This window comes from Lynx canadensis, chromosome D2, assembly GCF_007474595.2.
Source record: "Lynx canadensis isolate LIC74 chromosome D2, mLynCan4.pri.v2, whole genome shotgun sequence".
In the NCBI taxonomy this organism is placed as follows: Eukaryota; Metazoa; Chordata; class Mammalia; order Carnivora; family Felidae; genus Lynx; species Lynx canadensis.
In genome coordinates, this window is record NC_044313.2 from 50,453,045 (window position 1) to 50,478,727 (window position 25,683).

At 43.8% G+C, this 25,683-nt stretch overlaps 1 protein-coding gene across 5 annotated transcripts in view; it reads left to right on the forward strand.

Annotated features, from left to right (window-relative positions):
- KCNMA1 (potassium calcium-activated channel subfamily M alpha 1) overlaps positions 1 to 25,683 on the forward strand; it is a 734,126-nt gene that overhangs the window by 661,329 nt on the left and 47,114 nt on the right. For all 5 annotated transcript variants that reach the window (XM_030334400.1, XM_030334401.1, XM_030334398.1 and 2 more), the window contains exon 22: positions 2,777 to 2,969. In XM_030334400.1, the coding sequence (XP_030190260.1) occupies positions 2,777 to 2,969 (193 nt within the window). The remainder of the gene's footprint in view (positions 1 to 2,776; positions 2,970 to 25,683) is intronic.

Sequence of the window (25,683 nt, forward strand, 5' to 3'; positions counted from 1 at the left end):
AGCCCCTTCCTCTGGCCACTCCCTGCCTCCCATTCATGTAGAAGCCTAGCAATATTTTCATAGGCTTGTATGTGTACGCACACATATGTGCATGTGATATTCTTGATTGAAAAATATGCTAAGGCCCAAATCTAAAAGGAACAGTTTGAGACTCAACAATTTAGTGTAAGGATGCAGGATACATGATCTAGGAGGCAAGTAATTATTTCCTGATCATTAATCAATATATTTTTCATAAACTTTTAAACAATTCTAGATTTAGGAAACTAGTAAGCTGATTTAGTAAACACATGTAGTTAAAAATAATCACCTGAAGAAAAACAAATAGTCATACACGTAGAAGAGCATAAGCAGATATATACCTTGCTAATTTCAGTCATGTTAGATTTGATTATGTATTTCCACAATTATTTTTGTACATGTGCTTTTACACATGGTCCCTTGGAACACATGGACTGGGTCTAAAAGTGTTTTGTAAAGAGCTTATTATTTTGCTGGGCTGTGTGTGTGTGTGTGCACGCACGTGTGTATGTGCGTGTGCACACATGCACACGAGTGTGCATTCTGTATGTATGGGTGTTGGGTGTATAGGTAATGTTTGGTGTGTGTGTGTGTGTGTGTGTGTGTGTGTGCATTCTATGTGTGTATATGTGTGTGTCTCCTGTGTGCCCTTGTATACATGCACTCACCTATTGGCCTACATACGAATGAGCTCTCATATTTGCTGGTCCTTTTTAAACCCTCTGAAATTTAACACACTCACGCACAGCATATTGTACAAATGGGCCTTCCTCTATGTCTTCACATATTTCATTGTTTAAACAGTGCCCCACGTATGGAGTCAGTCCAGAGAAACATGGTGTTTCTATATATGTCATCGGTATTTCTTGAGTTTTGAAATCTTGTGTATACAACTATGCAGGGATTGTCTTATATCACAATTACTGCTGATTCCCTACAAGGTGAAAATTAAAAGAATATGAATGTAGGCAATTGAGGCATAAGCACTGGCTAAATGATTCAGGAAGTTGGTCAGACTTACTTTGTACCAAGTGATCCCTGGAAAAGAGGGATTCTTCTCCTCTCAGAAGATACTGCTCCAGAGGCTGGAATTAGTAGCTTCCCAGCCCCAAAGCACTAAATGCCTCTTGCTCCATAATGCCACTTTGCAGCAGTATTTTGGGGCCTGAGAGCAGAATCATGTCTCTCACTGAGGCATCAAAGGGGGTTGATGGTCTCAATCTGAGCGGCCAAGTTCCATCATCCCAAAGCCCCTTCTCCAGGAAGGAGAATGGGAGGAAGGCATCCGGGGATATATGGGGGTTGGCAAACCCTCTCCCTACGCGGTCAGTGAGTTGAAGGCAACTCAAATCTTCACGTAGGCAGAGCAGAAGCTGGATCCAGGCTGAAGGACCAAGTATGTGAACTCCAAAATGATGCCACATGACCCCTAGGGAGCCCTGACATGGATGGCCTGATTAGTTCTTCTGTGATCCCTCCTGAGGACACAGAGCGTGTGGAGGTCATGCCTCTCCCCTCTGACACTTAACCCTTCTTTCCTACCTGTGCTTGCCTTCTCTTCCTCTCTGTCATTACCTCCTTGTTCTGGGTTTTTTTTCCCCCACTGCTTTTTTGTTCTTACGGGATTTAAAAAAATCTGTTTACTGGCTTATTTATTTTTAATTACACCGGTAATATACAAATACGTTCTTGTTATAAAATATTCAAACAAGACAGAAGTATGTAAAGTCAAAAACAAACTTTTCCCTTTACCCCCAATCTTATTCTCCTCCCTAGAGGTAATTACTGTTATTAGTTTAGTGTATATTTTTCCTGAAATTTCTCTCCAAATGTACATGCATTTACGAGTGCATTCATAAATATATAGCTTTATTTTGTGGGTTTCTTTTTACATAAATTAAATAATACTTTTTAAATGATCTAGGACTTGTTTTTTTGTGTTTTTGTTTTGCACTTATCCCACTATTTTAGAGATCCTGCCCAGGCTACACCTACATGGAGAGCTGTTTTGGTCTCTTTACCTGCTGCATGGACTTTCCTTGTATGTATGTCCAGTGGCGTATTCAACCATCCCTCTGTTGTTGGTCAATTAGGCGATTTTCTTGTGCTTTTTTTTCTCTTGCTGAAAATTTACAATAAAATTATATGACTTGAAGCTTAAGTTCTTCCCCCCTCCCCTTTACAAGATGCACATTAATTCCATCCCTCTCACGTCCTCCAGGTTGAGCAGTGCTATCAGTCCCACCTCATCATACCATGCTCACTGGCTATTTCCCCTTGGCTGCATTGGAAATTCTAGTCAGAGCTGCTGTTTTTGCCCGAGACAGAAGTGACCTGCTATTAAATAAACAGGCATTTGAAACCCACCCCCTCGTTACATTCTGAAAGCCAGAGGTTGCCACAGGACAGTTTCTTAAATCAAGACAATTTCCAGGCAGGAAGAAGATGTAGAACCCTGGCATTATTCCTCTCCCTCGTTTGTTAGCAACGGCTTGATTGAGTGTGGAGAGCAAGCCTGAAATGCCGCCATCAGCACCGACTACCCTTTAGATTAGCACACAGCTCCTATTCCCTTGAATGTAGTTAGGCCAGCTTAATGTCAAGGCATAAAAAAGATACTTGTTAAATAATTTCCCAAAGCTCCGGCTCCATCTTTAATTTGTTTTTATTTTTTTTTCCCCCTCTTTCCCTCTCGTCCCTCGGTCTCACTTTTGCTTCTTCTTTTTTTTTTTTTTCCCTTTCCTCGATGCCAAAGGGTACGCCATTAAGTCGGGCTGATTTAAGGGCCGTCAACATCAACCTCTGTGACATGTGCGTTATCCTGTCAGCCAATCAGAATAATATTGATGATACTTCGCTGCAGGACAAGGAATGCATCTTGGCGTCACTCAACATCAAATCTATGCAGTTTGATGACAGCATCGGGGTCTTGCAGGCTAATTCCCAAGGTAAGGACAGCCTGTAATACTTCTCTGCTGTGCCTACAGGGGACAGGGGCTGGCAAGAGGGATATCCTTCACTCAGTAATTCAAAGAGGCTCACACCAGCCTGCTGGCAGTAAAACCTGTGGTCCGGGTGATGGCTTTCAAAGGGGCATCTGCCGCGTCTTCTTACCATCTCGGGAAGCAGGCTTGAGAACACCTGAACACCCACACCCCGAATAGCCTGCCTTCCCAGAGAGGAAAGCAGCCTTTCAATTGCCACTGCCCTCAGTCTTCCCAAACAGTGGCTCTGTGACCCGGGTCACCAGCTAAATGTCAGGCACTGAAAAGATGCTGGCTGAACAATTCCTAATGTTTCTCTGCAGTATATATTTTTGCCATTGACCTATGTTAAGCGTTGCCATTGTTATAGCTGCATGGGGGTGTTAAGCTTTACTTTGTTATCCGCTGACCTACGGATGGTGACCCCCGGACAGCGGGGACTATAGGGACACGAAAAGTCATTTAGCAAGAGGTGATGCTCATCAGCCCACACGTTCTCTACAGCAGGCATGCCAGAGTGAAATGATGTACATCCACCTTCTCTGCTCTGCCCCCATCTTCCCTGTCATTTTCTCTGGGATCCTGGGCAGATAGCTGCTAGTAAAGATGTCATCTAGAAGTCTCAGAGAGGCAGCACAGCAAAACCTTGTAACAAACAGCCTGACTAATCTGAGCCTTGGCAGGACTGCTTCTGCGCAGGCTTGCCATGAACTGCAGGATCGTTGTCATAAGTGGTCTGCTGGATGGGTGACATTGGGTGCGTGGTGGGGGCCTGAATCCCATCATTCCAGGACCAAAGGTGGAGGGAGCACAGCCGTGAGAACTCTAGCTGCTGGGATATGAAGCGCGACCTTATTGACGGGATAAAGTTCAGCCCCATCTTGCAGCCCAGACATGTGCTGCTGGATCTTTTGTCAGCTCAGCACCAGCACCACCTCCTTCCAACATCTGCTCAAAACAGTGCAGCAAAGCTGGGAACAGCAGTTCCTAGCATCCTCTGCCCTGCACAGTTCTGGGCTGGAGTCTGCCAATGAGAGCCGGGCACTGGGACGAGATCTGGAATTTGGAAGAGACAAAGAGACCTTGATTCTTTGGAGGCAGCGGCAGCCAGACCCTGAGCAGATGCGAGGTTCAAAGCAGCTTTTTTTTTTTAAATTTTTTTTTTTTCAACGTTTATTCATTTTTGGGACAGAGAGAGACAGAGCATGAACGGGGGAGGGGCAGAGAGAGAAGGAGACACAGAATCGGAAACAGGCTCCAGGCTCTGAGCCATCAGCCCAGAGCCTGACGCGGGGCTCGAACTCACGGACCGCGAGATCGTGACCTGGCTGAAGTCGGACGCTTAACCGACTGCGCCACCCAGGCGCCCCTAAAGCAGCTTTTAAAGGAGCTTTCTGAGAATCACTGGCTTTGCTGCTAGGGACTGAGGGGTGTGGTGTGGCCTTCTTCGAGCTGCCTGGAGGTTCACAGTACCTCCTGTGGGGCTTGCAACTTGGTGTTGCCAGTGCAATGGCTCATGGTGGCCTCTTTGACTTTTGTTCCTACAGCCCTTCCGATGGTGGCATCCGCATCTAATTTTCTTTATACTTGGAATAGAGTGACTTCTATTCTTGACGCAACCCTGACTGCTATGGTCTGAAGCCTGGTTTTCACCTCTCCACTCTGCCATCCTCTGCCTCTCCCCCAAATCTAAATCTTGGTATCCACTTGATCAGCTGGGCCTCAGGTCATAGCAACATGCCAAGGCTCTAAAAGAGAGTCTTACCTACCCAGCTGTGTACTGGAGAGCCAGAGACTGCCTTCTGTCCTGCCTGCTCAGGGAGCACAGGTGACAGAGGATATGAGGAGACAGTAAGTTGGCCTTCTGGGAGGTGGAAGAGGCAAGCCACCATTTGGTTCCTGCCTTTAAGTAGTTGTTCTTCCTCATGTGTCCTCCCAACTCCGTCCCAGCATGGGCGTCCCCTGGGGAGCTTGTTAGAAGTGCAGAATCTCACGCCCACCCCAAACCTCCTGGGTCAGAATCTGCATTCTAACAGGGTCCCCAGGTGACTCGTGTGCACTGCTTTAAGGCACAATATTCTGCACGCTAACAAAGCCCGGTCCAGTGAACACGCTGACCAACCCAATTAGACGCTCCTCTTCTCCTGGCGGGAGCTAGCAAGGGGAATGGAAAGAAGTGGAAGCAGGAGAAGCGCTCCCTTCGGGCGGGGGGGGGGGGGCAGATGGAACTGAGCAGGAGGGGCCAGAAAATACTCCCTTTCCCCAGCATGTCTGTTTTCTCCCAATTCAATAATTGTGATTGTCAAGGTCCATAGATCAGAATCTCAATGCCTGATTGAGTTACGTGTGTGTCTGACATGGGTGTTCCTTCCAGCTCTCATAAACCTGACCCCAGCCTCTCAGATCCTGTATGATGGCCACGCTGATAAAAAGGCTTCCCCTCCCCTCCACACATACCTGATTCTCAAAAGCTTTCTTTACTGTTTTAGGACAGGCATAAGCAAGGAAAATAGGCTTTGGCGGGAGATAAGGAAGAAAGGGAACGGGAGCATATTTTTCCTGCACAAAGAAGAGAAGGGCACTCCTTCTTTAGTACACCCACCCCCCAGACACACACACATACACACCAAAGGAGGCCAAGGATGTACCCCATGGCCAGTGGCAATTTTCAGACTCTTGGTCAGCAGTGGTGTGGAGCCCATGCCCCCCAGCAGCCAGCAAGCACTTCGTTCTGCTCTCAGTGAGAGACTGCCAAAGCTACCGGCACACTGAGCCCATATTTCCCCTTGTTTTCTTACTCTGTCTGCCCTTCTCTTGTCCTTGGTTTCTAACACCCTCCTCTGGGGACACTCTGACCTTCCAAAAGTCCAGCGGTGGCCATCAGCACAGGAAGTGACTTTCTCTCTGACGGGCAAGTGCTCTGTATTCATCTTGGGCTGCTCATCACACAGCCCACTCCTTGGGTTTGTCCCAGCCCAGGGGGCTGGAGGGACAAACTAGGTTTCCCTGTCACTGTCCCTCCTTGAGAACTGTTTGACCAGCTGGAACGCTCATTGGCCTCAGATATTTTAATTACCCTTCATCTAGGTATTTGTCACGACCACGCTCCAAGTAGATTGGAATTACAGGGTACAAAATGGATTTCGTGTTACTCTTTGCATGTTGGGAAGCAAATCTAACTTCCCCCGAGGAATAGCAACATAGATTTCTGGCCACTGCTACCCACTTTTCATCACTATTTATTCTGCAGTCCTTATGAAGCTGCATCCTCGGCTTTGTCTTGAGAGCTACATTACCATTTCTCCAAAACTCAGCAGGATAGAAATGTGGACTCAGGGCAAGCGTGTGTGCTCTGGGGCCAAAATATCCATGCATCTCAATGGAAAGTTTTTCTAGCATGATACCATGTAACATGAAAAATGTACCTTAACATTGAGGAGGTAGAGTCTTTGTTGAGATTTGGGTTCAGACACTTGCCAGTGTGCATTATCTGGTCTCTGAGACTAACAAAGCCTCTTTTTCCTCTTCTCTATTCACATTCCCTTTTGGTGCCACTGTTCTAGCCCACATGGTGTCAGAACTGACCCAGCCTAGGGACTTTGGACCAGACGCTTTCTGAAAAGATCTGAGATGTGATGGCTGGTTGTCAAAAACAATTACGGAGAAAGGTGGCATACCCCATGCTGGATGGTATATCCGATGTGACAGTTGGGTCTATGAGATGCAGTTTTAATATACAGCAGGCAAGACTGCAGTGACAATTATATAAAGCAGGTGAAGCTGCTTCTTGCTGGTCAGCAAACATCAGCTCAGAACCACTTTACAGCTCTTTACCAGCAACTAAGTGCCTTTATTTACAGAGCGCCTGTCACTTCCCTTTGGCTGGAGAGCTGGTATATTATTTAGCACGTATTTATCTGGGGAAAACATTTCAATTTAAATCAGCTGGTACAACAGTGGCTCTTGCCAGACTGTTTCCCTGTGGTTCTAAAAGACAAGAACTGAGCCTGATCTTGAAAGGGAGGGTGGGTAGAGGAAGGAAGGGCCCATTCTCAGAGAGCCACTTGAGTCAGTACCTGAAAAGAGGGGGCATGTGATTGAGTTTCCCTTTGTGCTTTTGAATCACATTATGAAATGAGCATCTTGTAGTTTCTTCCTGGCTGACCTCCTCGTGAAGGTAACTCTTAGAGAAAGAAAAAGGAGTAAATGAGTGTCTGCTATGCATCAGGCACTATAAAAGCCCAGAACACAAAGATGGCATGGATTCAGCACTTGCCATCCTTGAGGGGCTCAGGTGAGTGGATGAGATACCCCCATAAACAATTACCGTGCAATGAGACAAGGATGAGGCTAGAAACAAAAGAGCTCCTCGGTTTATATACTTCAAGGGGTTGCGAAAGTTTCCAAGAAGAGGTGACGTTTGTGGATGAGTTGAATACATGTGGCTCTTGAGCACTTGAAATGTGACTAGTGTGACTGAGGATTTTTTTTTCTCCCTTTTACTTAATTTAATAAATTTGAATTTAAATACTGGCATGTGGCTAGTAGCTACCATATTGGATGGCACAGGTCTAAGTCATCAGCTTGTTGCCGTTTTAAGGGCTGGGATTATAGGGCTGAGATGACAGGACAGCTATAGCGATGGCAGTCACAAGGGCCAGGCAGAGATTGAGGTGGATTTGTAACAGCAAAGATAGCCCATTGAAGGCCAGTCAGGTGGGAAGGAGGTGTGGATGAGCAAGGATGAAGAGCTGGTAATGAGTTCTGAGGTTGACTACTAGGTGGATATAAAGTAAGCTGAGGGCTCAGGAGGAGAAACAGGCTCGGGGAAGATGGCAAAGAATATGGTCCTGGTTCATTTGAGTTGACAGTATATGTAGATATCTAACAAAAAATACAACCATACCCTGACTATATAGGGATAAAGTCAGGTTTGAGGTTGCAGACTTGGAAATCATTGGTGATGGATGGTGTATAGGCCTTGAGAGTGGATATTTCCCAGAGAGAGAAGGCAGAGCAACCAAGAGAGAAGGGCCAAACCTGGAACCTGGGAAATGTCAACACTGAAGTGACAAACAGAGGGAGAGAACCCAGTGAAAGGGCCTGAGGGCAAAGATTGAGGAAGTAGGAGTGGGTACTATCAAAAGTAAAGGAGAAGAGAGTTGAATAAATTCCAGATAGCAATTTAGGGTGTATCCTAATTAAATGTTGATGCATATGTTTTCTTGAATAGACTATGAGCTCTTTGAGAGGCGAGGACCATTCTTCTTTTGCTCATCTTCATGTCCCCAGTGCCTCTAGCACAGGATCTGACATAGACAGTAGACAACTCTGACATAGAGTTGACATGCCATAAGAATTTGTTGGGCTGCACTGATCTGAAAGAAAGCAATGATTAGCACTGTCAGATACTAGAGGAAAGTCAAGTAGATGAGGTCCGAAAAGAGGCAATGGTGCATTTGACCCTCAGGAAGTTGTTGACGACCTTGGCAAGAGCAGCTTGAGTACCTTGTTGCCAGTGGAGGCTGGCGTTGAGGGGTCTGAAGCATTAATGGGAGGTGAGAAGTTGAAACCGTATATTACTCTTTCAAGTGCACATAGGGAGAGAAATAGGGTATTTCAGGGGAATCTTGTCAAAAAAGAGATTTCCTTTCTGTTTTTAGAACATGGAGAAATCCACCATATTTGTTGGCTGCAGTAGACTGAGGTGAAACCCCATTGAGAGGGAGAGTTTGAAGCTTTAGGAGGAAGTCATTATATGATAGCGTAACAGAGAGAAGCAGGAGAAAACAATATGGCCTTCAAAAGGAGAAGGAATGGCCCTGGTCCCTCTGAAATGGAAAGCTAGATGAGGAAGATTATAAGCTGGAGGCAGTCAGATGGCTCTCCTTTCTTCACGAAGCTGCCAGTTTGGTTTTCCTTGAAGATCTGAGGGACTGGGACAGTTGGGACTGGGAACTGATGGTGACAAAGGTTCAGGGCAGACATTACAGTAAACATGTAAGGAAGCTGGCTGGAGTGAGGTGAGGGTGTGAGTGAGTGTTGGTGAGGGCCAGCTGGGGTTGGAATTACGAAGGCGTTATGGTGCCAGTCAACACAGCTCTGCGATCTTCTCTGCTGCTCTTGGCAGAAACAGCAGAAAATGTACAAAATGGCTTGAGTTTGGGATGGCAATTCAGAGGAGGCGAAGGATTCCATGGAGCTGTTCAGAGGATATTAAAATGAATGGTCGCCAGGTCTAAAATGGTAGATGGGGAAGTCAAACCAGTGTTGGGGCTTACAGACTGAGAGGCCATGACAAAGCAGGCAATTAATCCCTGTGATCAAAGAACAGGGTGTGAAGCAAAAGCGTGGGAGAGCTGAAGCATGGGAGGTTTGATGTGAGAGAGGAGTGTGTGATGAGCTCGGAGGATGAAATATTGCAGATCCTGAACAGAGTTTGGTGGTATTATGCTCATTTTGCATGCGGATTCTGGGTCTAAGGCAAAGCCCATCTGACTACCACCAGCACCACCAGCACCACCAACAACTGTAATAATAACACTAATGCTTATGAAAGTTTGCTGCCATTACATGATAGACATTTTGCCAATTGAGACGATAAGGTTTTCACCCTTGGCCACACATTGTATTCATTTGAGAAACTTAAAAAAAAATATCGATGGCTGGGTCGCACCTCAGCAACTGTGGTTTCACTGATCTGGGGTACAACCTGGACACTAGAAGCTTTATAAACTCCCAGATGGTGCAGCCAGAGTGGGAACCACTGCCCGAACTGATCCTCTGAGGAGGCATATGTGGTAAGAAGGTTACCATTTTGATTGGAAAGGGAGGAAACTGAGGCCTTGAGGGGTGAAGTAATGGTTTTCACCTGGGCCTTCTGGTCTCCCAGGGATCCTAAACTTCACTATTTTACTTCCTTAGGACAATGCTGTTGGCTTAGCTTGTTGGTCTGCCTTCTTTCTTTCATATTTTCTGGATGGTCATTAGCTTCCTAAGACTAAAACATCCTTAAGTGGAGAAAAAGGGGCTTGGGGTTGTGCTGGAGCCCAGGTTCTAGTTTCTACCAACTGGCTGCATTTGTCATCTTGTCTCTGTCACATGTCTCATGGTGATAAGCGAAGGGTATTAGTTGCCCAGTGGACAGGCCTTCCTCCTGACCACAGCTTTTGACAGACGGCCAAGCAGAGATCCAGCACTATGCTGCTACTAGACAGCAACGTCGCTCACCCCCAGGGCCAGCAGTGTGCTCCCTAAAGAGCTTGGGTCTCTTTAAGAAGATGGAGTGTGTGTATTTCAACATCGAGGTTCATTTTGGATGTGATGTGAAGGTTTCTCTGTGGTTCCCTTTCCTGTTACATGCTTCGCATTCCTCAGATGCATGCTCCCTGTCCCCAGACCCTTATTAAGCACCTGTTGTGTGCTCGGACTGTGCATGGCAGACACTGTTAGAGAGACAGGGATGCGTGAAGCACATTCCCTGTCCTTGCAACCTCCAATGCAAATGTGCAACTGCTTCTGAATGCTGGTATATTACCAGGAAAGAATTACAGTCCATGGAGGCAAATATGGGACAGGAAGAGAAAAAGGAAGAGAGTGGGTTTGAGAGACACTTTGAAAAAATGAGTAGGATTTCAGCTGGTGGAACCAAATAGAGCTGGCTGCAGTCAGAGAAAAGAATTGAAGTAAGGGGCAAGGATGCATGGTGATGTGTTCGAGGGACAGTGATGAGTACAGTTTGGCTAGAAAACAGGGTATGTGTAAGACAGCAGGGAGGCCTGAGGCAGAAATGTGGGTTAGGCACTGAGGGATTTTTTTTTTTTTAATTTTGAGTTATGAAGCTATAATTATTCACTAGGCACTGGGGAGCTACAGCAGGTTTCAGAGCAAGAGAGTGATGGGATCAGACCTGAGCTTCAGGGAGATTGATCTGGCAGCCTGTGAAGCACTGTTTGGAGTGGGAAAGAAGAGAATGCAGGGGTCTGGGTAGGAACTGTGGTTATCCAGGAGATCAGGAACCTTGAGCTGGAAACAGAAGGGGTGACTATTTTACTGTGAGACGTAGTAGACGTAAAACAGATTACGTGATTGTCAGCTTCCTTCTCAGTGACAGAGGATAGTGATGAGCTCATAGGAAGAGGCCTCAGCAGGCAGGGCCTGGCAGCGGGAGAAAGTGGTATTGGTAATGTTGGGTTCTAGCCATGGTTCATTTCCATGTAGACTTGGCAGAAAATCCAGGTGACCAGGAAATGCAGATGGGTGGAAATAAAGTCCTGCATTCAGGAGAGGGTCACAGCTAAAAGTCTACCCCATGGCTCATTCTCTATCAGTGGAGTAGAACCTTGGAGAGAGGTATGAGGAAAGAAATGTGAAAAGCAGAAGGATGAGAAGCACCTTAGAAAGGGCAGAGAGGAACATTTGTAGAAGCCAAGGAACCACAAGCTGAGCTGGGCTCCCAACTTCCCAAGGGATGGAGAAACATATGTCACAAACCCGAAATGAATGTCCCCTGCCTGGTTTTCTTCACCCCTCTAAATTTATTTTTCTATATTCTGTGCCTCTTTATAGCTACAAGTTAAAAAATATATAATGGCTCACACAAACACTCCAATAGACACACAAGCATGTATGTGTACGCACACCAGCACACATGCGTGTGGGCACACACACACACACACACACCCAGACCTCCAGCCCTCCGTGACCCTCAGCCACGGTGACACTAAATGATGTCCACACATAAGCAGATGCTCTCCCTTGACTGCATTTCAACAAAAGTTAAGAGCCTCAAGTAGGGAATGACCTTTTTCTTTGGAAGAATGGCCAACGTTCTTAGAGAGACAGCATTAATTGGGGGCATAGGGCATATCCTAAAGTCTGAGGTTTCTTTTCCTGTTCCAGAGAAGAAAATGTGACTTCTCTTTTATCTTTGGGGGAGGCTATGTGGGTTAGGACCTCTAAATTATGGCAGGATTCAAAGGGTCAGGATTCAAAAGGACCTTCCTAAACTAGAACTTCGGGACAAAACCCACAGGATGGAATGTAATGAAGTCCACTGGGCGTTCAGTTTCAAATAATCACTGAAGACGGGTTGCATAAACCTGGCTGATGGAAGTGTAATTTATTTTGAGTAGTGATTGTTTCATCCTGGTCGGTCTGAGAGTGAGTGTGTCAGGAGCTATGAAGATTTGAGGGGAAAAACTAACCAACTCAAGAATGCAGCCAAGGAGATGGTCAGAATGGGGAAGCACTAGGGCAGCCTATCCCTTGCCAAGCAGTTAAGAGAGTGGGGGGTTAGTGGACTGAAAGGGCCATTTTACCTTCTGCTCCACTGGAAAAACCAGGGCCATGGCTAATGATTAAGGAGAAACAGGTATTAGCCCTGCATAAGGAAGACATTTCCAGAATAGAATGCGCTGCCTAAAAATGTACTGAGCATTCTGTCGCCACAGGTCCATTTGCCAAGGGAAAGGTACTGACCTGATCTTTGTGATGAGAGGGACGTCCAACCAGATGAGTTCTTTGGTCCTTCATAACTGAGGATCTTTGGTATGCTTTTTATGTTTATTACATGGGGATCTGTGTTTTTGACGATCTACATTGTTACTCCAGAGAGAGAGCTATGGCGTTTGGTAGAATTGGGGTTATAACGGGTCTTTTGGTGGAAGCTTCCACATCCTTCCAGAATGGCACTGTCTCTGTGTGTAAGTTGCAGTGCGGTAAGCAGTGCACATCTGGCTTTTCCGTTAATCTGACGGACCACCCCATCTTCAACTCCCATGTCACCCTCAACTTCTGTCCTCCCAGTGTTTCCCCTTTTTGTCCTCCCTGCCTCACCCCTGCACACCCAGGCCACACACCTCCCTGCCCCAATCCCAAACATACCTATGCACATATCCTTACACACATTCTCCCTTCCTGAAACCAGAGAAGCATTTTTTTTCAGCGGCTCCCATATGACATTCATTGCCACAATATGGTCTCTCAATTCTGAAAGGGTTGGGGTGGGGGGTGGGGGCGGGGAGAAGCCATTTCTCTCTACCCGCCGAATGAACAAAGCTCTGTGCTAAAATATTTGTCTTCGGTTGTAACTGAAACTGCTGTTGGCTTCAGTCCCCCAAACCAGAAAGACAATTATACTTAACTGTTTCGAGATTTATAAATACCACACTGGAATAGCCTCTAGGTAGTAACTTTAGATACCCAGCCCAATAATTTTCTTTTATTGGTTTGTGATTTAGATCTTATTTTGAGTCCTCTATAATAAGAGTAGTACATTTCATTAAAAGAGCTTACTAACCAATAAAGAAAATCTGGCTTAGGGCTCGAGCAGGTCTCGAGTACAGAAAGGGGCCTGCCCCGTTATGTTTCTGTGGCGGACATTACAAGACTAATCTCAGCACAGGAGTGCACATGTATTACAGCAAAGCAGCATCTGCAGCTGCTTTCTTCTAAATGACTTCAACTTGGGAGAATTTTTCCTACACAGCATATTTTACCACATGAGAGATCCTCTGAAGACCGCCGTTTACTATTCTGGTAATAGATTCCCAGCGACGAAAACGAGGACACACAAAAAAACAAGAATGGCTGTAACAAGAGATGGGAAAGCCTGGACTCTTTGCTCACCCGGTGGTGGTTTGTAGGCCTTCCCTAGATGGGGCTCTTCCTTGGGGAGTGGATGTGGGGGATTAAAAATAAAAACGGACAAAATAACGTTTTCCTTTCGACTACATGCAGAGCAGATTGAGTTCCTCTCTCAGGTTGTGCCCAGCTTGGGACAACTGCAGTGAAGGAAAATCTTAGCTTCGGAGACAGAAAACAGATGTGGGGTGGTGCTGGGTTTGGGCTGAACTCATCGTCCTCACATCAGGCTTTACTCCTTAAAACCTGCGTGTGTAGTTAATGCCTCTTTTTAAAAATTGTAGGCCCTCTTTTTTTCAGTTGAGTCATGCACCAGGCACACTCATATGCACTATCTCATTTACTCTTCCTGATAACCTGTTAGGGCGGAGGTCATCTATCTCCATTTTACAGATGAGAAAACTAAGGCCGAGGAAACTTCAGCAGCTTCCCCACAGTCTCATAGTGCGTCAAGGGCACGTGGAGTTGATGCCCAAATTGTGTGATTCCAAAGCCTGTGCTTTTCTTACCGCCTCAGTCAGCCCCATAGAAGAGAATAAGTGTTATTCTCATGAGAACAGGCCTCAATCTGTACGTCTGCTTTTAACGGTCATGGAAGCGTCCCCGGGCATGCTAAATGTCTCTTTGCACCCAGAGACTCAAGGGTCTTTTTAACATTCTTATTCTGTGCATCCACATTTTGTAGGTCCCTGGCCCTCCTTCCCTCAGCAATCAGAGGCACTGGGATTCTCTTGGTTCTGGTCTTCCTTGCTACAATAGCTAAACAAACAAGAGTAGAGTTGAGAGAAATATCAAGAACTCTGCTTAGCCTGCCTCTGTGAGCAGTTTAATTGTTGCAGCTTTTTCCCTGTTATTATAGATTTGCTTTTGGAGCTGTCAGAACAAAGGTGGAAAGTTAGAGACCCCTGATATTGCTCTCTGTTGTCCAGACACTTACAAAATATTTCCAGGTTTTATCGACTCATCTCACTCTCCAGGTGGAAGTTTCCGTAAAAGGCAGTAGATGAGAATAAACAGACCACTCTGGCCCCCAAAGCCTAGGATTTCACATGGTGTGTTACACTCAGAAAATGGTCCAGATAAATTGTCCTTTGGGAGGAAAGTGTGACTGTATAATCAAAGAAAAGTAAAAGAAGTCTTGTCATCCCGTGGACTCTCTAAGGCCCTCGATGAGATTCTGGATAAGGATGGGTCCATCAAGAGTTCTTTTCCTGAGCATTACTTTGGTTTATACCCCATGGCTGAGATTAGTGTCCCCACTCTTTCCATGGTCATGCTGTCACGGAGCTAATGGGATCCATAGACAGAAATGACACAGACATATAAAATAAGTTGTATGGCACAACTTGAATACACATATTTAACGCTATGGGGCCTGCATCATTCCAGAGTAGCTTGTAAAAGGCATGGTGTGAGTCATTTGTAATTTTCTGAGGCATGAGTTTAATCCATATGCTGTAAAGATAACGTGCGTGCCCCGAGCCGGTAGATGAGCCTAACCAACCATCCAAGGGAGTTTTGTCTTAATCCATCTATGTATAACCAAAAAACTCATATGAAGTCCTAAAACCTTTATTTCTTGTCTTAAAAATGGCCTTGCAAAGAAACACTGATCTATAAATGACCTTAGTTCTGGATTTATAGAGTATTTAGGAGTGTGGATGGTCCTTAAGTATTTCAGTCAAACTTCATGGAATGTTCTGGTGGAAATCATTCCAGAAAAGCAGTCATTCTAGAAAATTCTAGAAAAGCAGTCACTGAGCATCTTGTTACATATCCCCAGTAAAGAGTTTCTACCAGCTATAAGAGCCACAGGGATGCCACCACACAGTGTGTTAAGAGAAGCCAGGGGCCGTTTTGGGCTGCAGTGGTTGGGGGCAGGGGCTCCAGAATAAGTGAAGTTCAATTTGAAAATAGGTATGATTATCATAAGTAAAGGGGCTACAGGCAGGTGGAAGAGGCTGAGGCTGAGGCTGAGTGAGAGAAGGCACATAAACAAGAAAGGCCAAGTGTAGTTCAGAGAGGGGCACTTAGCTATCTGTCTGCTGATGATAGAACAGAGGGGCCTTAATGGTCTCAGGGCGTCAGAGGAAAGGAGGTAGGTGAGGTCACTGTTAATTTGGGTGGGACCTCAAAAGAATGGCCTGGTCTATCACCTTACTGATCTCCCCACTCCCGCCAACTGTCAGAAATGCATTTAAATGCTTAGCACAGCACCTCCCACCTACTAGATGCTTGTAGAGGTTTGTGGAGTGAACAAATGAATGAATACTCCTAATATCTGTTGTTTGCAGCCTGCCCTATCTTCGTTTGCCCTCAAATGAGACAAAGCAGCTCGATACTTTGTTAAAAACCACATACTTTCCTCCCAGGCTTCAGTCACTCTCCATTCCTTTGACTGCTGAGCAGTAGGCAAGGGCTACAAAGATCCAAGATGTTGAACTTGTCAGGCTTGTCCAAACGTTCTCTAGTAAATCACCCCAATCCTTGAACCTTTACTAATAGCTCCTGATCCTCAACCTTGCATTGGCCTCACTGCAGGTAGTGTTGCACAATACCAGCCCAAGGCCTAAGGAGGCTGTAGGATTGAGACCTCCAGAGTTTAACGAAGGGCAGAAACCATCTCTACTTTCTGCTCCAGGGAGCTTTGAATGGTTCCTTAGAGCTTTCCTGGCCACGTGGAGATGGGCACTCCTTTTAGCAGCAGACTAGCCCATGTCGCCCTAATACCTGGGCAGGGAGAATTCAGCAGATGGGTTTTGTCACTCTAATTCATGGTGGCGAGTCACAAATGGGGCTGTCAGAGTGATGACACAATTTTTTTTTTCAATATATGACACAATTAAATAGGGTCAGAAACCACGTCCTTCACAACCACACACGGCAGCCCTGAATGAATGGACATAAAACACTTAGTAACTGAGATGTAGTAAGAGATCACGCAACATCAGCTACATTTATTACTATTATTTTTGGAGAGTTTTACTATTTTCTTTCCTTTGCTCCCCCAAGATAACAAATAGCAAGAGAAGAATTATCCCTTTGTACCTAGCAGCCAGAATAGCTGTTGATTGTGCTTGTCAATAAATAACACGTAGAAAACAAAACACACCCTTGGGAGGTGAGAAATCCAGGAACAGTAGATTTACAAAAGCCTACAGAGGAGTTGAGGAAAAACTGGGACACACTGACAGTGACCACTGAGATTTTTCCTCCATAGACAGGCTAGTATGGCGCCACATGATGGGGCTTCTCTATGAAGCAGAGAGGCTAGGTCTCAGCTCACTGAGGTTCTGGTAAAATGAAACTATCCAGAGTTGCTACTGTCAGAGTAGGGCCCATACTGCTCCGACTAGATGATGGGTTATACCTATCATTGCCCCTTGGCCTCTTTTCACCTCAAAAAAACTAATTTGGGCTCTCAGCCAGAAGATCTGAGGAACTTTGAGTTTTTAATTGGGGAAGGGGTCTTGGATCCCTTTAAGTGCCTAATAAAATGATGGATCTTCTCTTTGCCCCTTCCTTTACCTCCCCAGAGTTTATGCAGAAATATTTGCATATGGAGGTAACAAGTTACCTAGCCTAATGGGTTTTCCACCTTAGCTTCACATTGCAATCAACCAGGAGCTCTCAAACCTCACTCAAGCCACATCCCAGAGCGATTGCACCAGACTCTAGACATAGGATGCAGGCATCAGAGATTCCAAGGTGCAGCCTGCATTGAGAAGTACAGACTGAGCCTCTTTACTCAAGGTAACCGTCCGGGATTCTCACATGGGACTGCTAGTTCAGTAAGCTTCCATCTCCATGGAACTGGCAGCCTCCCAGGGTTGCTTGCGGGGAAGTTTGGAAGGCATATCATGGACATTATAAAAATAGGAACTATGGGAGAAATGAACTTTGACTCGTGAACTTCCAGGTGGTTCCCAAATATACACCGTCCTGATCAGCAAGGAGTGGGGAAAATAGACCAGGGGAATGTGCATGGGAGAGGTCAAGGCAGGTAGGTGCAGGTAGTTTTCGGGATGCTTAATCAGCAGTATAGGAAATGGAAGAACTTTGAAAATCAATCAAACCCCTGGGTATAATGACAGAGAAGGAGACTAAATAATGGGAACGTCATGGTTGAAGTTTCAAACTTAATCTATAAACCTACTTTTAATGGGCCCCCAGGTGATTGTGAATTCAGGGTGGCTTTCTTTGTATTGGATTACATGAGGCTGTTCCATATTTCTAAGAGAAGTCCAGGTGTGTGTCTCATTTTATTTATTTATTTATTTATTTATTTATTTATTTATTTATTTATATTTGCATTTAGGATACCATAGACTTTTTTTTTTCTAAAGTCTTCTTTTTATGAGCATTAATTATATACCATGCAAGGAAGCAATTGCCTCTATGTTATGAAATATTAAATCAAAATGCTTCCTGTTCCCAGATGTCCCAGAGATAAATACGGCAGTATTTTGAAGCCCCTCTTGGAGCTGTTTTGCCTGCAAATTTATTGTTTTGTCTCCATTTTCAGAAAGCCCTGTTTTCTGTGAAGTATAGCACTCTAGGTAGTTTTTAAGGCGCAAACTCCTCTGGAGTTGCCTGTGTCGGCAACAACTCTTATGTAGATGGCACACGAGGGATGGCGCACTGATCGGCTCCTTTAAGATGACAAATGGGCAGAGAGTGTTATTGTCTTTGATTGCACGCCTTACATCATCTGTATGTAGGAATAAAAGGGCCATACTTTATCTTTAGCCATTTTATAAATATTTAAGCCCTTATAGCTGCCTAAAGATATTAAAGCATATTTTACAGTAGTCGGAATATAAATATTATATATAGCGCAAGATACCAAAGTAGTTTAATGAATTCATAATTTTCTGTTCACATTTATTGGAATGTGTTTTATGTTCCAAAAGTTCCATTTAAAGAATAAGATACCATTCTGCTTCCTGACAACACACCAAGTGTGGCCACATTTCGGGTGGGGTCTCAGTTCCAGTGTCTACAGAGGCTTTCATTAAAGAGGCAGAAAGGCAGGAAGTCAGGGCACTGGGATATATTTCCTCAATCTCTGCATTTAAAAATATATATATATAAATAACTTTGAATAAACAACTCTGGTGCTTATTTAAATTACAAAGCCTTCCAAAGAGAAAACTTTTTATAGCCCCTTTCCTCTATTTCAAGGAGATTAATTCAAAAAAACCTAAGTAAGAGCAATAAAGATGTAGTTTGCAATTTTCCTGTCCTCCCAACCCACCCCCTTTTGTAAACCCTGTCGGCCAGGATACAGCCTGATTCAGGGTATTGATTTCAATAGTGACTTCCCAGTGCTTTCTGAACATTTCTCCTTAAGTTAAAGAATTCCTTCCAGCTTGCTCCTTCCTTCTCCTAAACGCAAGAGAGTGACAGGGAGAATATCACTGCATCTCGTTTCAATTTTCTAGTGAAATATAAAGACTTTCCTCTTTAATATTTCACAAAGTTTCTCCAGTTCCCAGTGGGAGTCCATGCTGGGTAATGTTTGCTAATTACCAACAACAAAACTAGACATACAACGCTGGTAAATTACCTGACCCTTTCCATTTTAATGAGACAACAAGGATTTCGCGAAGTGATGTTGTTTCACTGGTTAATGGTGTCAGCAATGTTGTAATTGTGGGTTGAGACGCATTAGCTGAACAACCACATGTAGAAAGGGCTTTCTCTTGACAAGCCCTTTGGAGACTAGAACCATATTATCATTAAGCCTTTGTCATTTGCATGCTGCTAATCACTTACTTTATTATCCAGAGTATCCATTGTCTTTCTTTAATTGCTCTTTAAATTAAAATTAAAAATAGTTCTAAAGCCCACAATGGCTGGGATAGCATCTTGATTATGAAGATAACTTCAAGAAAATGGAACAACTGGTAACATATTGCTGGGATTATGAGAGAGTCCCACTGTTTCGTACCATGCCTGCAGGCCCCAGGAGCCTAATTGTGGCGGTTTCTCTTCCTTTAGCCCATACTGTTTGTTTAATAAATGGTTATTTATGGCCTTTTTGGCCATTATAGCAACTTTGGAGAAAGTACATCCTTCTCATTGGTTTGAGCACTGCAATTTCATTCTCCGGGCAAAGGTATAAAATACAACTGAAAGGCAGTTTCTGTACCAAAGCCTCTGAAAAGAGATCCTCTTGATTCTCCTTGCTTGTTTATTCTGTCTGTACACACTTACTTTTAAAATTTGGGGTCATGAAAGAGACCTAAACCTTGGAGCTAAGAAGGACCTTAGAGTCATCCCCATTTCCCAGGTGAAGAAACTGAGGACCAGAGCAGTTGTTATAACTATAATCACAGAGCAGGAGATGAACCGGATTGTCTGTTACTGAGTGGAGTGGATGCAGGGCTCCTGATTGGAAGATTGTGCCTTCTGGGTTACTCCTGAAAGAGGATATGATGTCATGTTGTGAATTGTGATGTGCAAGTGGCAGGGTTCTCATGGTGCACTTAGTGTGTGTCTCTTGTATGCATCTGTCAGTATGTTTGTTGCTAACGGACTGTGTGCTAGGATACTGGAAGAAAAGGCTCATGTCTTCCGCATCCTTAAAAAAACAACCCCATGGGGGTGCCTGGTGGTTCAGTCTGTTAAGTGTCCAACTTCAGCTCAGGTCATGATCTCATGGTTCATGAGTTTGAGCCCCACATCAGGATCTCTGCTGTCAGCACAGAGCCTGCTTCAGATCCTCTGTCTCCCTCTCTCTCTGCCCCTCCTCTGCTCTCTCTGTCTTTCTCAAAACCGAATAAAAACATTTTTTAAAAAACCCATGAATGACTCTGCAGTCATTCCTGAATACCAAGGGATTAAACCCAGAGTTATCATGGTTCCATTGTCATATACAGTGCCCTCAGAATTAGGATGATAGTTTTTGAGAACCAGAAGGGATTGGGCAGTGCCTTATCTGCCTCAAATTTACAGAAGGGAAAACCGAGTTTAGATAAAACACTGAGTCCTTCTAAGTTCTCATAGGGAGTTAAGGATTGACCTTTGATTCCCTGTCCATTTCTTTGTCAGCATTACCAATCTATTGTTGACGACATTCATCATCATCATCATCATCATCATCATCAAAGTTAGTATTCATAAAGTGCTTACTCTGTTCCAGGCACTCTTGTAAGCAATTTACCTGAATTATTTAACTTATTTAATCTTCATGACGTACTACTCTCCCACTTTACAGATGAACAGACTGAGACACAGAATTTAAGAAAATTTCCCCAAATCACAAACTAGAAACTGAACAAGGTAGCACTCACACGAACGCAGTCTAGCTCCAGAATTCAAGTTTTCAACCACAGTGTTATGGTTCATTTCAGATTATGGTCAGGGGATATTGATCATGGTGTAAATGACTTTTCAAAATCAAATTAGCACCAATCAACGTCTTCTTTAGAGAAGATTGGTGTGGATTGGGAATACCTGATCCTAGTTACATATTCATCTGCCAGCCTGAACTTGTATGCAGGAAAGCCTTTAAAACTTAAAAGAAAAGAGTTTACTGTGCTTTCTTTTAAAGGACTTTCAAATGTTTAGAACGTGGGCTGTTCTCTCAGGCCAGGCGTCCTGTCTTGAGAACCTTTCAGAGACAGCTGTCTCTGACAGAGAAAGTTGCCGGAGATGGGATTCTGCTTTTCCTGAACTGTGTTGCCTTGGATCACTTGGCAAAGCCATCTCTTACAGCTCCTTAATTTTCTGTGCTCTTAAGATACGGATGTTTTAGTTTGCCTGTGATTTCCTAGCTCTGGTTTTTGCTATGCTGGCCATTGGTTCCCATTAAACCAAACAACTGGGGCCCATTTGGCATTTGGTGTTTTAAAAGTAAACGGACACTTGAACTACATGACAAATGCTGAAAAACAAAGCCCATAGCATTGAGAACATAAAGAAACTGTTTATAATGTAAAGGTGGTTACATTTTCAGTCAATCTATCACTTTAATGAGCTCTTTGCATTTCTTTGATTAATGCTCACAAAAGGGGGAGAAAAAAATTGATGTAATGGAAACAAAATGAGAAAACACAGGGGAGGTTTCTGTGTGTTTTATTAGTATCCGCTGCATATCACTGTCTCACAATGTATACGTCTACCTTTTCCCTGGCATAGCACACGTCTCGTTTACTGGAAACAGGATCCGGCATGAAAGAGGGAACCCTATATTAGTGGCAAAACAGCCTTTGACCTATTGTGGTGGCAGCAAAGAGGGAGGGTCCAGAATAGGAATTAGGAATTAATAATAGTAATAAAGAAAAGGCTGACATAGTCCATGCCATATCGAAATGAAGAATCTGATAAGTAGGAAGACTAAAAATAGGACACATTGAAGACACTTAAAAAACATTTAAACATTAGAATGTAGTGATTAGTTCATAATTACTAGTGATTTATTTGCTCAGTTTAAAATAATAAATAAAGAAAATGGGAAAAGTACCGAAAAGGCATCTTCAGGAAGTATCTGAAGGGGGGAGAGAAGTTAGTCAAGGCAGGCTCCCTGGAGGAGGTGAAGGAGGGGTGGGAGCTGGATTGGGAGAGAAGAGAGGAGACGGCATTTCTGAAGTGAGTGAGCCTTGGTGGGAGCAGGGATGAGAATCATCAGGTGCCACTGTGTTGGAAACACAGTTTCTTCTGTGTTGGAAACCAGTTCTGACTGTTCCTCCCCTTGACCATGAGTCCCGTGCTCTTTAGAGCCCCGTGAGTATTAGCCATCCTTTCTCTGAGTTTGAGTGGCTCTTGTAAAGTGATTGGAGGTTGGCATAGCAGAAAACGGGATCCTTGAAGACTCGCTTTTTAATGTGTAAACTTCAACTTGTTATTTCCACCCCAGAACCTCCGTTTCCTCAAACTGAGGATCTCAAAAATAACATTTAGGATCTGTGTCGCTCAACAGGATGAGTCCATCTACCATATCCAACCAGCTGCTCTCAACTCATAAAGATCACATGAAGTTTTAAGGTTTCAAGCTCTTTTCTTTTATCAATCTATAATTTTGATAATTATCAATTGATCATTTTTTCTCATTGCACAAGTAAAATATATTCATTTAAGAAACTTTAGCAACTACATCTAAGCAAAAAGAAGAAAACACACATTCTTCATACTTTACCACTTGGACATATTAGTATTGACATACTAGTCTTGCTTCTGTAGATATGAATATTTCCCCCTCAAAAAGGGATCGTATATATTAGTATATGACCTGTGTTTTTCCATAAATATTTTACTATGACCATTTTCTATGTTAGTAAATATTTTTCTGCTTTATGTTTAGTGGATCATACTTCTCATAATCAGTTTCCTAATACTGAACATGCCTATTGTTTTCAACTTAACATTGTTACTTAATAACCACAAATGAAGACCGTTGTAACCAGATCTTTAATGTGAAGAAATTATGGCTGTATGTGCATATTTTTAGAAGTGAAATTGCTTAGGCCAACGGGCACATAAAATTTTAACTCATTTGATTCGTATCGCCAAAGTTAATCTTATTTTTAAGTTGTAAGATGAATTCAGAGAGGGTAAAAAGCAATTGAGAAGTTGTGGAAAATTCACTATGACACTATGAGCTCAGGGGCAAGTGAAGACATTAGACCATATGAATCTTAGATTTATTTCCAAATCTGTGGTCTTAGTTGTGTTTGAGTTGTGACTAATTTTTTCCCCTCCCTCTCTACTTCCCTCCTTCCTTCCTTCCTTCCTTCCTTCCTTCCTTCCTTCCTTCCCTCTTTCCTTTGAGAGATAGATACTGGAAACAGTAAGCTCTTTAGGCTTATTTTAAAAAGAAATTGTCTGCGTAATGAAACTTAATGAGCAAACAGCTATGAGAACGTGGGTTGGTTGGTTGGTTGGTTGGTTGGTTGGTTTAGTCTGCTTTGGTTTGATTCAGACCCAAAACACAAACTCTAAAAAAAGTGAGGTATTTTACACAATGGGTGAGCCAACTGCCCAAGGCATTCATCGAATACGGTCTCTAGAAAAAAGTACTGTTAAAAATATCAATGTCACTTACTGTGAATAGAGGAAATGGAGGGTGACGCTGACCCACGTCTTGTGCTTGGTCACTGGAAGTGAAAAGGAAAGCTTGAATAAAGAAAGATACAACCATTTGTTTTAATACAACATCAGACATGCATGAGCTATTTCACCATGCAAACAGATATTTGGGTACTGTACCATTTGGAGCATTTTGGTTGGAAAACATAGAGGTTCAACTCAAAAAGGCTTAAATAAAAAGGGAGTCATAGAACTGAGGTGCCCATGGCTTCCGACATGTGAGCCCATGAGCTTGAGTGATGTCAGAACTCTGTCTCATCCTCTTCCCCTCTTGACTCATTTGCCCCATGGTGGGCTAAATGGTCACCCACAGCCCCATACTTACCTCCTTCTGGCTTTGCAACCACAACATCTTTAACATCTTTTACATCAGGGAGAGATGGGGAGAACATGGCTTGGCCCCAGCTCGGGGGACAGGTTCATCTTAAACCAGCTGTGTCCCCAGGATGATGGGCCTGTGAAGTCACACTGTCTGGCTTCACATCCTGCTGACCCTGTGAAGTCACACTGTCTGGCTTCATGTTGTCACTTCTGTGCCAGGCTGGGGACAGGGTTGCCCTCTCCCTCTCCCCACCAAACACTGTGGAATGGGTTCCTTATGTGGAAGGACTTGGAAGAGAGCAGATAATCAACTGTCCTTCTTCTGCCACCAACTGGTTCTGTGATCTTGGGCACATTAACTTCTTTGCTCTGAGCCTTGGTTTCTTCATCTCTGAAATGGAGAGATTGATTAGAGGATTTCTAAAGCTCTTGAATCTCTAGCATAGAGTGATTGGTAAAGAGGCAAAGGAGACCCAATCGACTCCAAGCACGTGAGTTTTTGGTTGAAATTTCCCCCCCATCCCCGCAGCTCCCCAACATTGCCCTCCAGCGCCCTGTCTCGGGCTAGCACACCTCAGGCTCCGAAGCGCAAAGTAAGGGTGGGAGTACCCTTCGGACAGGGTCAGAAGATGCTGCCTATAGTAAATCATAGTTTTTTATTGAGTCAACACTGGTCAGCTGCCTGGCCTTCATGACTCTAGGACTCCAACTTTGTGGGAAACCCTGTTGCAAGGTTAAACTGAGGCTTTCTCTGGACAGGTTGCTCTTGCAGACTTTTCCAAAAATCTATCTTCCAAATCAAGCCTAGGCATGTAGATTTTCCCCCTACAAGTTAGAAAGCAATTGTGCTTCTGTAGGTGGAATTTTCTTGACTTCAGCTGCTGAAGAATTTGTTGGAATACATACTGCAAAATCACTGCTGTGGCTATTACTGTTCTTGCTCAGGGGAGCTATTCAGATGCCTCATTTATTGGAGCTTAATAGATTAAAAGTCCAAATTGAGTCTCATGATATAAGCCTAATCAAGTTCTAATCTGCATAATTTTCCCATAAGCAGCAATGGGAAATTTGGATAATTTATGTTTCAACAGTTGCCAATCATGTGTTAAATAGCATTGTTGCATTTACTTATCAAAATATTTTTATTGATCTTCACTTCATCTGACATTTCACTTTGGGATTTTTTTTTCTTTTTTTTTTTTTTTTTTGCCTGGCATTAACAGGAAACTTAATTCATCTCATAGATGATGTAATATGAGATGTTTCTCTTGATTTTAACATGTCTTTATAGATCATTTTTAACGGTGATCTTTTCCTTTTACAACTTCATATTGAATACCTGTCTCAGCAAACCTAGATGACTTGGCCTAATTTATTTCCCCAGTTTAACGTAGCATATGGATTTCTAACCATCATTTATATGCACACAATAAAAGATAATTTGGCCCACCATTTGAACCAATTCCTTTATGTTAAATCTATGGGGGCGGGAGAGGCACTTACCTTCATTTCTCCCATCTATTCTAGGGGAGGTGATTGATAAGAATTTCCATCTCTCTCTCCCTGGAAAGGCTTGGGGATTTAACTAGGGGAGATTTAGAAAGTACTTTGTGTTTTCCCC